The sequence below is a fragment of the Alligator mississippiensis genome, chromosome 1 (genome assembly GCF_030867095.1).
Source record: "Alligator mississippiensis isolate rAllMis1 chromosome 1, rAllMis1, whole genome shotgun sequence".
Lineage (NCBI taxonomy): Eukaryota > Metazoa > Chordata > Crocodylia > Alligatoridae > Alligator > Alligator mississippiensis.
Genome location: NC_081824.1, coordinates 171,124,628 through 171,139,317, shown reverse-complemented (window position 1 = coordinate 171,139,317; position 14,690 = coordinate 171,124,628). Strand labels below are relative to the sequence as shown.

The 14,690-nt window shown below is 42.1% G+C and overlaps 1 protein-coding gene across 7 annotated transcripts in view; it reads left to right on the top strand.

Moving 5' to 3' along the window:
• Window positions 1-14,690, top strand: part of BTBD9 (BTB domain containing 9) — a 289,365-nt gene that overhangs the window by 218,882 nt on the left and 55,793 nt on the right. Inside the window, exon 11 of one of the 7 annotated variants that reach the window (XM_059716984.1) lies at window positions 7,011-9,152. The exons of 5 other annotated variants lie outside the window; for them this stretch is intronic. In XM_059716984.1, coding sequence (XP_059572967.1) covers window positions 7,011-7,098 — 88 coding nt within the window. In that variant the 3' untranslated portion in view covers window positions 7,099-9,152. Of the gene's footprint in view, window positions 1-3,230; window positions 4,764-7,010; window positions 9,153-14,690 lie in introns of those variants that run through there. One more of the 7 variants, XM_059716986.1, reaches the window with a different exon arrangement.

Here is a 14,690-nt window from a genome sequence, read left to right as displayed (position 1 = left end):
GCTTTGAGTTCCTATGCCCTGGCATCAAGAAGTGGGTCTCTTGCCATGTAGTCCTCTGGCCCTCCATCATGGGCACCACTGCCCAGAACCCAGGCTGTCTGGGCACTGGTCCCAATTCCCCTCTCCCTCCCTAGCTCCCACCAGAGACACACACCGGGGTGCTGGGGAATGCAGTGTGCGGAAAATGTGTGCCTTGCTTTAATAAAATGTTGAAGCTGCCAAACTTTTAGTGTGTTTATTAAACAAAAACTCTATAATGTTGCCTACTCCGGCACTTGGAACCTTCTTCTCAGTTAACATTAAGAGAGTGGGGAAAGACCATGGCTGCGCTGAGCAATTATGACATTGAGGAGGGGTGAACTGCTGCAGGGGCTCAACAAACATGAAACTGTGGGGCAGCAGGTGGAATACCACATGCGAAATTGCTGGCCCTCAGTTTAATTAAATGTTACAGCTGCCAAACTTTTCTTGTGCTTAGTAAAGAAAAATTGTGAAATTTTGCTTGCTCCAGAATGTGAGCCATAGCCCAGGGGGCTGCCTATCTTTGCAAAGGCTGTGCTGCTCCCCTGCGGTGGGACCTGGCCCCAGCATAGCCTGGGCTGGAGGGTTGCATCACCGCCCCCCCGCTCTCTTTCGGACCCTGCACCTGCACTGGTGACTGCCAATGGCCAGGGTTAGCAAGTTGGCCCTGGAAGGTGGGTTGGGTCAAAGCCAGCCCTGGCATCAGGTCTCAGGAAGCCTGATCCCCCTCCCTTCCTGCACTGCTACTCCGGATGCTTTCCTGGCTCTGTGGACCCACAGGGCAGCAGCTTCTATGCACCATATCTCCTGTCCTGCCCTCCCCCTCTCCCTCCCCCCAGCATCTCCCAATAAATGCATGTTGTCGAGCATTCCCCCTCCATCCAGGGCCACCTTCCCCGCCTCACCACCCCATGGGTACTCTTGAGCATGTCATCCCAGGGAGGAGTCCCAGGAGCAGGGCTCTCCATGCCAGGGGTGGAGGGGATGGCAGCCTGCCCCTCCTGTCTGTTCCGGGAGGGAGACAGTCTCCACACTGGAAGTGGCACTTAAGTCACTCAGGAGTTTTGTAACTGGATCCCAAGCAGTCCTTTACCCTGTGCATAAACACTTTATCCTGGCACTGTGACTCTCAGCTCTGTAGTACCATGTGTGGCTTCTCTCAGACAGTGGGTGGCTATCCATAGACCTTCTTGGACCTTCGCAGTACATTCCTGGTCCTGGGCAGCTTGTTCAAGTGCTGCAGCACCATGGATGCAAGTAGTCCCTGACCTGTCCATTCTAATGCCCCACATCGAGGGTCCCCTTTGGTACTCATGTCACTGGTGCCATCTACGCACATATCTCCAATACTCTGCAAGTATCCTGGTGAGCATCCAGCTTCTTGGGCTTCACAAATACAGAGCCTGAAGACCAGGGAGATACCAAGACCTCTAGTGAGGCCTTTGTCCAGACCCTTTCCCCCACCTGGGGACAAGCCACATAGCTCTTCACAACCCAGTTAATGGCACAGAACACCTGAGTTCTGCCTCCCAGTTCGGAAAACCTGGATGCCTGGGTTCTGTTTGCCCAATGGGGGAGCCGGGGGGCTGGCAAACCCAAGCATCAGGGCCTGGAGGGGTGAGCCTTCTCCAGTTCTCTGGGAGGAGAAGGAGGGACGGAGTGGAAGTGGGGGCTGTTAGGGAGAATTCCTGTTCCCTGCTTTGCCTTACCTTCAGTGGTGCTTATTTCTAGCTGCTCTGCCAAACAGCGCCCGGAAGATTGCCAGCAAAAACATGTAGTTTTGCCTGTTGTTTACATACTGCATATGAGGCTCAAAAAGCTTTCAGTGTATATCATGCTCTGTTTGGGTTAGGGTTTGTGTCAGGGGCTCCTGGTAACATGCTACCCTGTCTCAGGAAAGCAGTGTGACCTTGAGAGATGGGGCGGTCGGTTGTCAATTACCCAGATTTATGGCCCCACTCAATGCAACACAAACTGATAAGCCCCCAACAACAGTAGTGGGGACCGAGCCTGGAGCCATAGCTTCATTCCAGCCCAGTGGCACAGGGATTGTTGGGGGCGGGGATTGTTCAAGAAGCACAAGCTTAGTGAAGAGCATCAATAGATCAGTTTAAGCAACCCCCACTTAACATGGTTTCACTTAGTGCTATTTTGCTATAGCACTCATGTAAAATTCATACCTGATTTCACTTAGCGCTAAGCCAGTTTCATTATAGCGCTCAGCAAAGCAGCGGTGGCGGCAAGAAGTGGTGAGTGACAGTGAGTGGGCGGGCGGGCATGAGCTCAGGTCCCGCACTGGTGCCGCATGGCGAAGGCCAGCAGAGGCCCAGGGCAGCAGGAGCAGGGGGCCCAGGCTGGCACATGGTGTTGGAGCGGCTGACAGGCGGGGGATGGGGAGAAGCAGTGAGTGTGGGGCCCTGTGGTGCTGGAGCCAGCAGGAGCGCAGGCTGTGGCTGGCATGTGGGGCCAGAGCGGCCAGCAGGCAGGCAGAGGGGTGGGGGAAGGTGGTGGTGATGGTGAGGAACTACGGTAAGAAGCAGCAGTAACCAATTATTTCTATTTACATTCATGCCTATGGGGAAATGGGTTTCGCTTAACCCGGTTCCACTTAACATTTGGTTTTCCTGGAACCAATTAAGACCGTTAAGCAGGGGTTGCCTGTATTGGTCTTCCACATGGACAGTCATTGAGCCAAGATGTCAGAGTAGGCAACCACAGCCTTCCCCCTGAGCATACACCAATTTACCAAGGAGTCACATTAGACCATTCCCTCACCTATAAACATCACATGCAGAAGTTCAGCAGTCTCTGCACGCCTTATGACGTTTAGCCAGCATGGCATGGATGGCCAACCTCCAAGTGCTCAGAACTACTGCACTTCAATGGTATAAGCACCAGCAGATTACTGTGCTCCTGTACGGTCCATAAATTGTTGCGCTGAAGAACTCAACGCTAAACTTAACAGTGCACAGACTGCACAGTTTGCACACACACACACGCACATGTATTCCCTGCACTCTCAGGCATTAGATCAAGTGACATAAGAAAACAAATCCTACTGCTCTCTTGCTGCCAGGTTTCTGGGCCCATGGAAAGTCTGGCAGACCAGGTACTGTGGCTTTGTGTGTTGCGCTAAATTTAGATAAGGGAAGGTGAAGGGAAATGAAATGTGTGTTCAGAGTAATCCAGTCTGAAATCTGTTCCTACAGTGTTTTATACCAACACCAAATGAGTCCCCGTTGGGCATGACCTTGACAGAGAAGTGTGGATCAAGCTGAACAGACCAAGATCTGGATATGGAGGCTTCAAAACAACACTTAGGACAACATTTAGGAGAACCCCTTATGTGAATGCAGTGTCCAGAATCAGCACAGCACTTAATTGAAAGCTGCAATCTTTACAAATGCCCAGACGGGGTAGACAGAATCCACATGCTGAATGATGATACCAGACAGAGGCTCTTAACTGACTGGAGGGAACAAGGGGTGCGGTGATGGAAACAGAGGCTTTGCTGACTCTCGTCAGTGATAGCCTAGGAACAGGGCCAGCCACTGGTGCATGGGCAGAACACACGAGCTGTGGGTGAGGCTAGAGTGTTACCCTGGGAGGGGGGGTCAGCAGGGTGCCACATAGCCTCATGGGTTGCCAGAAGAATGTGACCTACCGTGTCACAATAGGATGTAGTACAGATGTTCATTACAGCACTTGTAACCTACAACGCTTAAGTCTGATATATCCATCCAGGGTTATCTTAGACAGGGATCCACCATTTTTAAAGCACGCTGTGTGCCCTGACCATCTGTTTGGTTATGGTTGTAGAAAGATTTCTGTGCGCCTGCCACCCAATAAGTATAACTTCTGTACCTGGCCTTCATGTTTCCAACTTTGTCACACAAGATTAGGCCTCAGACAGTGGCAAAGGGCAGTAGCAAGACTGTTCATTCTTTATTGTAAGTAGTTTTTTATATATAAAACTTCTGTAAATGAAGTATTGATGCCTCATCAAGATACTACAAACAGCTCACTTACTGCTTTGGGTACAAGCTACAGTGCTCAGCCAATAGCTATGGCTGTAAGAGGATTACCACAAGACTTCACCCCTTCAGCATGCTGAGCAGATGCAAGCAGCAGCTATCTTGGCAGCTCCGTGGCATGCACAATGTCTCCCCACTTAAAAGATGCACCCTAATTTGGGGGGGCTGATTTTGGGGGGAAAGGTGCATGTTGTTTGTGAGAAAATATAGTGTTTATCTAAAATAGCTTTACTGAAGAAAGCTGCCACAGTGAATGATGCTGTGCTTGTTACGTTGAATTGTATTTGTTTATTTGGTCAGTCCACAGGTGTGAAATCCAGGGGAGTGCTCCAAAGCTCAGTGTTACCTGGCAATAGGTGGCCTTGCTTCCACAGTACTACATCAGTCCAATTGTCATTGTTACTTTTGTTCCTCCAAAAATAACTTTAGCCAAATAAGTCCTAAAGAAAAAAATACATTTTAGTCATTTGAAAAGCACATTCTCTTTGATAAATAAAACAAACCTTGTAATTATGTTTTAGGTAGTAAATATATCCAATCTAAATCATTTTTAACAATATCTTGAATTTTTTTTTTGTAATGATTGATTAGAAACTGCAAATTGTAAATATTCGAAGAGTCTAATGCTTTATCTTTTATGTAAAAGCAAAGTCTTACAGTATTTAGGAGGTGGTAGTCTGTAATAAAATCACTGCATACTTTCTTGAACCAGCCTTAGTTTTCCAGTGGCTTTGCCTTTTTGACTCTCACAAGATAGGAATCTTGAAAATCAGCCCAAGAGCTTCTATGATAAAACTGCCAACTCTCAAGTTATTGTTTTTAATTTCCTACAAGAGATTACATCTTAAGTACAGTCTAGTTCCCTCTCTCCAGTTAGCCACTGCTCCCACTGAGAAGAGGAAAAGACAGGAGGGCTGTTCAGTAGATGTATTTTCACTCTTCTTATATTAGTGACAAAGCTTGGCACTGTTGTCGAGAAAAGGTTATTGCATCAATTATTTTATAAACCCCAAATTATGTTAATCATGTTCAAATATAGTTTTGTTCTTTTTCACACCCTCCTTTTTTACTTCCTGGTACGAAGTGGCTCATAAAGCAGAAAACTTGGTGTGAGTAGTCAGATTTATTTTTTCATGTTTTGAGTACAGGTGGGCTTGCCTCTCAGTCTCTGGTATTTGGCTGCAGTACTCATTGGTGCATACTTTGCATTAGCCATTCATACATTTATATATTCATCTTTGCAACTATTTATCCCAATTGGATTTGAGCAAGGCCAGCTGCTGCTGGAATTGTTGATTTTTGTGCTACCTTGTAAGTCTTGTAAATCATGATGATGAGATGCCGTGGTGCTTTCATCACAAGCTGTTGCTGTCGTTTATCTGTCTGGTACATGGCCTTCCTGTAGATTTCTTGCCTGCTGTGTTGATGCCTGTGATTTTTAAAAAATATTATGCCAACATACAGTTGTAGCTGATCTGTTGAATTTGCATGAGTCAACCACCTTCAGTTTATAACCTATCAATGCAAAGTCATGGTCTGTATAATCAGCCTTGTTCTTTTCTTGCATAGGGCACACAATTATTTTCTTTTCTGACTCTAGTCACTTTTCTCATTCATTGTCCACAAAAGGGAGGATTAAAGTTTTTCTCTGAAATTCATTGTTTGTGAGAATTTTTTATCTGAGCACCTGAATTCTAGTTTTTTTTAAAAAACAGCTTTTTGTTAGTTTTCTGAGAAATATGCTTGCTTTCTTATTTTCTTGAAAAAGTTTCCATTTGTTTTAAGCTACTTTATCAACTGTGTTGATTTTTTTATTTATATTGCATAGGTAGATATATGTATAGCTATGAAAAAGGAGCCATGTTACTTGCTTGTTGCTATACTGTTTACATTTGCGCTTGGGAAATTCAAATTCTTATACTATAAAAGCCTTAATCTGTCTGTCCATAACGCTTTATTCACACTCTGATTGACTGACAAACAGCTCCCTGCAGGTGGCGACGATGGAGCGGGGGCAGGGGGGGGCCAGGCCACCAGACCTGGCTTCACGCCCCTCCTTTCCCCTCCCTTCCCCCCCCCCGGTCCTTGGAAGTGACGGAGACAGCAGCAGCAGCACGGGGGAAGTGGGGGCGGGACGCCCTGGGGATCCTACCCTTTCCCCATTCCTTTGTCACCACCTGCAGGGCCAATGCGGTGGCGGTGGGGGAAGCAGAGGGCACATCACAGCGGTGGGCGGGGGAGGAGGAGCAAGCCTGAGCAGAGAAGAAGCCGGCCCACCACAGCGGTGAGGGGGGAGCAGCCAGCCTGGCCCAACATGGCAGCTGCTAGGCGAGAGGAGGAGTGGGCATCCTCCCCACCTCGGGCCCTGGCCCACCCCTTTGCCGCCACCCCCCCCACATTGGCCCTGGGCCTGCTGCTTCCCCACACCTGCACCCCACTGCCCTGGCTTCTCCCCACCCTTGGGCCTGCTCCTCCCCCATATCAGGCCTAGGCCCGCTCCTTCCCTCCCCCCACTGCTGCGGGGGGGTGCGGACCCAGACCCCAAGCAGCAGGACAGAAGGGGGAAGTGGGCTCTATCCCCGCCCGCTCCCCCTCCCCCGTCATTCTCGATGGGCAATTGGCTAGTAATTAAATAACTATATTTAAATAGACAATATTCATGAGGAGGTGACATGGTTCTGCCCTATCCTGTCTGTCCTCTTCCTCAGTCCTTAGGGTATCCATCTGATTTTATATCCCCTCTTTGACTGATTCAGAGCAGGAATTTGCACCAAGGTGTCCCACCTCCTAGAAGTGTCCGAACCCTTATTTTGTATTCATTTTTTTTTCCTCGCTGGTCCAAAAAGACTTATCCCAGAATACCTATTGAAATGAGCATTTTCAATTTGTCAAGAACTCTAAAAAAATTTTGTTTTCCATTTGACCTGAAACATATATATTTATTTTCCATTTCAGGCATCACACAAAATTGCTACCTGATCAGTGCCTTTTCCTCATTCATTTTACAGTGCATACTCTGGATCCCTTTGGAAAAACCTGCTGAAAACCTATTTGGCTAACTGAATTTGTTTGGATGAGTAAAATCTTGACAAAATCAAGGTCATCTCTCTTGCTGTGGTTTCTGATTGGTTTATCTGAATAGATTCTCTTGTGATGTTGGCCAGGCTGCTTTTTGTGTGCACTATTATTTGTGTTGTTGTAACATGTTATCTGAGTGCCAGTTTGCATTTTGTTGATAGTTACCAGGGCATGTGTACTAGTATCAAATCAAAATGGTGATGACTGGTTTGCCATTCAGATAATCGAGGATTTAGATAACAAAGGGAGCACATAATACAATACTTTTTCCTATTTCTGTCACTTTCCATCTGAGGATCTCAAATTACTTTGTGGATATTAAAGTATTAAGCTTCTCAGCACCCATTATTAGGTTGGTAAATATCATCTGCATTTTATTGATAGGGGTGCTGAAGAAAACCCCAGTTTTTCAGAGAAAAGCTGTGAACTCTTACTTCTGCTTATGCTTTTTTGTGTGTGTCCTTTAGCTACAGGGCTCTTAAGGCATTACCTCTTAGGCTGCTTCTTCATTTCATATTAATTTTCTTCTTAGAAGATTGCCTGATTTTATGAAATCAGAGACAGAAATGGTAATTTCAGCGATATCAACATATATATACAGTAGTCTCTAACCAAATCTATTTTTACTTATTTATTGAGTATAACTTGCCAGATGTCTTTTTAATGAAAATCTTGTTCTTCTGAAAGTTGAAATAACCCACTGTCTGTCCTCTTAGCCAAAAAAGAAAAAGCCTTCTTCATCCTGTGTGCCTTTACTATTTATCGTCATTACCAAAATGTTTACAAAATCATTTCAGATTCAGATGTATCATTCATAAACTTCATTTGTAGGTGAGGAAGAGCAAACCATTACAGAGCCTGCCTTTTAAATACGTCAAAATTAATTATGTATGCAGAAGCTTTCACTAAGGTTGGGTGTTCATTTACATGACTGTTCACAATTGGGAAAGCTTGAAATTTGTAATTTGTTTAAATAGATATCCCTGACCTAAGCCCCTCTATGTGTTTCCTCATTCTTCGTTAGGCTTGCAATAAATTGTACTACTAAATGTCACCTGTAGAAAATTACAAGCACACATACGCACAACTTGCACACATCCATTGAAAGGTATAATTGATGCATTCTCAATTGCAGCAGGATCAGATCTTTTAGAAAATATAGCCAACAACCTTTTATCTTCTGTTTGTTCTTTTGATATTAAAAAATGTTAATCAATGTAAATTATGGGGTGTGAGAAGTTGAATTGTCCACAATGAAGATCAAAACATTAAAATGCCTTTGAGGGGGTATAATACTTCTTCATTGTGTATATTTTTTATTAGTAGATTTAACCTTTTTCTCTTTAGATTATAGCAAAGGTAATAACAACTGTCATAGTTAAGGTTTATGTGAGAGTTTCTATTCTAGCTGTAAAAATTATTAAAATATGTAACTTTAAAGAGAAAATATGTAAAGAAAAATGTAAGTTAATTATACTGGACCATTATGACAATGAAAATACAATATACAAAAATGAATGTATTAAAAGATGCTGCTTCTGTCTAGGGTTGTAAAAGAAAACTTTGTGGTATTATATAGCTTTATATATGTGATCATCTGAGTAAAATCTGTTATAATGCGTTAGCAGAACAGGACCTAGTTAACATTGCAAATATGACCTTCCTTTTGACATTTCATGATTTTTGGAGTGCTTAACCTTGCAATCTTAATATCCTTCTAACATAGATTTTGGTTGCAGCTTTTCTTTAAGCGTAGTGGACTATCAAGGTTTTGAATAAGTAACTCATGGAAGAACTCTGTTCCATTTTTACCCAGCTGTGCAGTTTTTCTTGAACATGTTGGATAATCTCAGTTATATATGTAAAGATTCAGAAAGTGGTGCACCCTGGTCAAAATTCAGTAGCAAATATTAGCTAATCTAAAAGGCTGTAGAAGCACTTAGATTTGTCTGTAATCTGGTTCTGTCATTGAGCTGCATTATAAAAGATGTAATAAGGAATATCTTCCCCTTTTGAATGGGTATAATCAGTTAAAGTAAATTATTTTTTTCATTAGAATAGAGATTATACAGGAATTTAAAGGAGAAGCAGCTGAAGCAATAGAGAAGTATTCCTCAATTTATTTGACAGATCTTTTCCTACTTCAGATTGAGTGGAAATGCATGTGGTGCTCCCAACATGGTGTCTATTCAAGCTATAGATGTTTCACTGTTGCCAAACAACTTCCCACCTTTATAAATATAACCTAGGAGTTAGGATTACATGAAAAGCAGAAATGACTTGCACTGACACACAAGAGTTCATGGCCACTGGCATGCACAGTTCATTAGAGGAGTAAGGTGAAATGAATGCACCAGCTGCCAGATGTACGGCTGATCTGTCATTAAACAGAGAGACTCTGACTTACTAGCTAACAGTTTCTCAAGCTTTCCAAAACATTATTTTCTCTGCTAAAAATGCTAGAGTGGAGAGCACATCTATTTTAGAGCCCTCAAAACATATTTTAGTCCTCATTTTCTTTGCTGTCATTGCAATTATATAGACTTTAGTTTATGATTATAAAAGTAAGATGTGATTATAAAAAAAGCAAGCACCTACTGTGGACTCATTCAGAAGGTGTCTCAATGTTTATCTTGCTGGGAGCATTTGACCCCAGCAGTCTTCCTGCCTATGGCAGGGGGCCTGGACTCGATGATCTTGTGAGGTCCCTTCCAGCCCGTAATGTCTATGAATCTGTGAAACGTTTCCCCCAATTTTTAATTCTTTCAATTTCTCCTCTTAATCAGGTAATGAGGGCAAAGTATTTGCCCTCCCAGCTAAGTTCAGTGCTTCTATGACAGTCTTAGCCTCTGGTGGCTCAGAAACACTGTTGGATGAACTCTTATCACTCACAAGATTGCTCTCATAGCAAAAGTCTAGACCATTATTAAAATCAATGTTCTGCAGATCTTACTCAGAGGTTTAATGTAGTTAAGGCCTCAATACTGATTTTCACTTGGGGTCAGGGGCCGAACAGATCTGAAACCAGCCTGGGTCAGGTCTCCAGCCCCAGCCAACAGTCAGCTGATTATCAAAACTCTTTGGGGTTTGTACAGGTCCCAGCGCATGGAAAATCTGAGTTTGGGCCGTGGCAGCCTGATCCTGGAGTCTTCCCTGTGCTGGGACCTGTAAACCCCCATGTGCTGCGCAGCTGCGTATCTCTTTATGAAGGCATCTATATATTCTGAGTGTATCTTTTAAATGTCATTGATATTTTTTTCAGCCAGTATATCTTCTAAATCTCATAGATATTTTTTCAGGTCATTTTATGAGCAGCAGCAATTATATTTCTCAGAACAAAAGTGCAATATGGGCCAGAACGTTGTGCTAATTTATTTTGAGAGGTATAAAATTATTTTCAGTGGCCATCTTGCTCTAAGTGTGCTAAGTGATCAAGCTTCCACTCTTTCCCATGAAGAGACTGCTGTACATCTAATGTAGTATGATCTCAGGATTTTTTCTTTCTTTATGCTATTATTCTTAGCTATACCCCTAATATATCACACTAAATCTATCTTTCATTGCAATGTTTGTAGCTTATTATCATGTTCCATCCTTGAGTCATCTCTTAGATAAGCTAAGCACATTGAAATCTTTCCTAAAAAAATATACCTATCCAGTTTGTTAGCTCTTATTGTTGATCTTCTCTAAACATTCTCTAGTTTACCTGTTGTCTTTGAGAGTGAGATGTCCGGAGTGAATTCATCATTTTAGGTGTAAAGTGTGGTACCATGATGTGAACTCTTGTAGCCTGCCACATATTAGATTGCAACAGTCATCTCAGCAAAACTATTATCACTTTATTTAATTAAAACAGAATACTTCCTAGTTGAGTGTTTGTTCACATTACGTTCATCTTCATGATGTACTATGTTGCATGCAATGCTAATGCTTCATAAATAATATACAGTAATCACATTGCTAATGTACACTTAACTTTCTGTTTGTTTCATTCCTAATTTTGGTATGGCCAAGTCCCACATTTCCTTCCATGGAGTGTGTGTATTTGTTTGCACACACGCACGCACTTGCTTATTCCACAGAAGTGTTAAATTAAATTTTTTCAAATTGAATTTCATTTTATATTATCTCCTCCTATGTTCCTCATTTCTCTGGGTTCCTTTGTATTATTTCTTTTTCATCACTGTTGTTGGCAATTCCTTTCATATTTGTGTTATCTGTGAGCTGCTTTGAGATGTTTGTTTATGGCCCTCTCCTAAAACATGAGTAAAATCAGAAAACACACAGATTCCATGTTTTTTGTGGTCAAAAGAGACATAAGAAATTCTTTCTCATCTTCAGATTTAACCATTTACCTACATTTAGTCCATTCCCAATCTGTAGCAATTTTGGGGCATTTAGTTACGTGCTGGGGGGCGGGGGATGCTCTAATTAGAGCAGCTCTGAGAGCTGCTCTGAGAGGCGCTCTAATTAAAGCACCCAGTTTGTCACGTGTACCAGTGTCTCTGCGCTGAAAAATGGTGGTGGGGGCTATTTTAACTAAAGTTCGTCAAATGAGCTTTAATTAAAGCACCCCTGCTGCCATTTTTCAGTACAGGGACACTGATACATGAGTCTGCTGGAGCGTGGTAATTACCGCACTCTAGCATCACAATTAATCGAATCTGCTTCAATGCACTGTAATTACAGCGTGTTGGAGCAGCCTCGCTACATGCGTATAGGTGCCCTTTATGTCTAGACCAAGTTGGTATTAACTTTGAAAGCAGTATATCACAAATAAATCTGAGTGAATTATTCCTATAAAATGTATTAAATGAATTTTGTCTTTTTTGTTTCTGTGACTAGTCCATCAGGAGAATGTAATCTAGAATTAATTGTCTTTTTCTTCCCCAAAAGTATCCACAGAAAAATTGTGGAGAATAATTTGTCTTCTGTGGATTACTTTCAAACTGGGCTCTGCATAGGTCCTATATGTGAAATTTCAAATTCATGCTGTTTTAATTGGACACTTAGGCCTAGATAGTGAGTTGCTGCCAAGGAGACTTGACACAGTTTGAGAGGAAACCACAGGTGGTTTTAAGTCATTTATTTATATCCCTACTTTGGAAGCCTCCTCTTAGCTCCAGAACACTTGGCAGCATCCATCACATACCAGTCACTCTGAGAGGCCATTTCAACAATCAGGAATCAGTGAGCACAAAGCAGTGCTGTCCACACCCCACTCTTATAGCCTGAGTACTAACAGCCGGGGTTTGTACAGTTTAAGAGCTGCCATGCTTACTCTGTACTACCTGGAGCGTTCTTCATGCTGAGGAAGACCTTCAGGGGTCAGAAAAGCTGCCTTTAGGGAGTTTTGCTAGGGCAAAGCAACACCAGCCTTGCATAATACCCTTGGAAAAGTCAGGTTTGTGTTCTTACAAGCTGATTAACTAAGCACAAATCTTAGCAGCATATTACTGGTTGACAATTGCAAATTAAAAAATATAATTGTATTCTGTGTATGATTTTACCCCCCTCTTAATATTATCATTTTAATAGTAGCTGTTTCTATAAGATCCTGTCTGATCATCTCTTTTTACTTAAGGTTTTTTTTATAATTTCCATGGCTGTTCCAGTAGCGTTTATCTTTCATGAGAAGTCCCAATATTCTTGGCTCTTGTATTGACTTGAATAGTGTTGCTTGAAAACGTTTCCCTTATACTATTGAAAGAGACTGTTCTGCTTCATTCAGTGTTTCTGAGCCTTATTTTCCTTCCAAGATTAGAAATCTTGAAGCACAGGCCTGAGTCATTGACTAATGTAATCTCTTTGAATAATCCCTGATTTCATCCTTACCTTGAGTCTGAAAATCCATAGTCATGCCCCTCCATTCAGGTCCTGCAATTAGTTCTTTATGGTCTTCTCAAATTCTTACTTTTTCAACTTCTGGCAGGCCATAATGCTACAGCTATCTTATTTTGTTGTTGCACAAAACAGGGTGGGGTTTTTGGGTTTTTGGGTTTGTTTACATTTTTCAGTAGTACAATGTACTCATCTTGTATTTGAGTAAATGCAGTATATAATTGTGGTATGAAAAATATTTATTTGTAGAAATTCTTTTTGGATTGGGTTTTGTTTTGTAGAGACTACAGGTATCCTTCCATGTAATATTTTACTGGGGTATATTTTTTTTTACATTGCCATAATGTTTCATGCAGTTATAGAACCAAGTCCAGAGATAATGAATGAAGGCTAAGGGAATCTAGAGCAACATGCATGACTGGCTGCTTTTTGATTTCTCAGCTACACATGCTGCAGTAATTTAGACACAATCACTGACTTAAATGTTCCATCCTTTATACATTACATCTCAATTTGGCCTACACTTTGAGCAACTCTCAAAAGTTCTGCTAAAACCTTGGGCAGTCATTGTTACCTCTGCTAAGCCAAACAAATACTAGCTAATTTGTGGTGCTGAAATTTATGCTTATACCCTTCCACCAGACTTTACCAACCCCAATCAAGAACACATTCATACTTGGCGGAGTAGGAGCTGGAAAATACTGGTCATTGCCTGTCCATGTTTGAATCATTGGGAAAGTATAGACTGGAATCTACTTCTCTCTTACCTTTAAAAAAAAAAGCTGGCAAAACACTAAAAGATATTTAGTAAAATAGAGAAAGCATTGGTGCCCAGAGGGATGGACTTCATTAATCGCTTATAGGTCTTTTCTGTCTCTGCGTCTTCTGATTCTAATATCACTGTTTAGGTTTCTTCATGAAAATTTCTTTTTGTTTATTATTTTCTGTCATCTTGCATTTGATTAGTGCATTTTGGGCTCTATTTGGATCTATAACGAATCTCATGGCAATGCATTTCATGAGACTGACTTTGCTGAGGTAAGTAGGGTTGGAGTGTTTTTGTAGCCACAATGGTCCAGGACTATATATGGGAGCCAAGGGTGATGATTTTTTTGTGATATCTGTTATTGGATGGACTTGATAGTCAGGAGAGATGTTAGACAAGTGTTGAGGCATAAAGTGCATTTGCTAAGCTATGGCATTTTTCTTTCTAAAAATTCTCTGTCTCCCCCATCCATTATGAATAAACATTACCACAAAATAACACTCTGAACATAGAGCCTATCCTGGGAGAGGTCTGATTACTTGCCGGTATGAGGAAAGAAATGCCCAGTGTTTGAATTATTATGTTCCAGTAATGCTTATTTGCTGTGGAGTTGATTGTTTTATAATATTATCTTCTAACAATGTAATAAATAGAAACTATTCAAATGTTCACGGACTAGGTGGTAAGTTACTGTTCCTGTCCTTGTTGCCCACAGTGTTTGCTGTTGCCCTTTATTACAGAGGAGGCCGTTAAATTACAATGACTGTTAAAATCTCCTGTATAGTCAGAAGCTCAGCCAGAAGTTTAATGCATCTCATGCTAAATGTGACATTCGGCTTTCTTCCTAAATATTTGTCCCAATTAGATTGTCAGCATGTGAGATCTAATTTAATTAAAACCTTGAAAATCACAATATTACCCTGGCTGACCAAATCACATGTAGTTCTTGT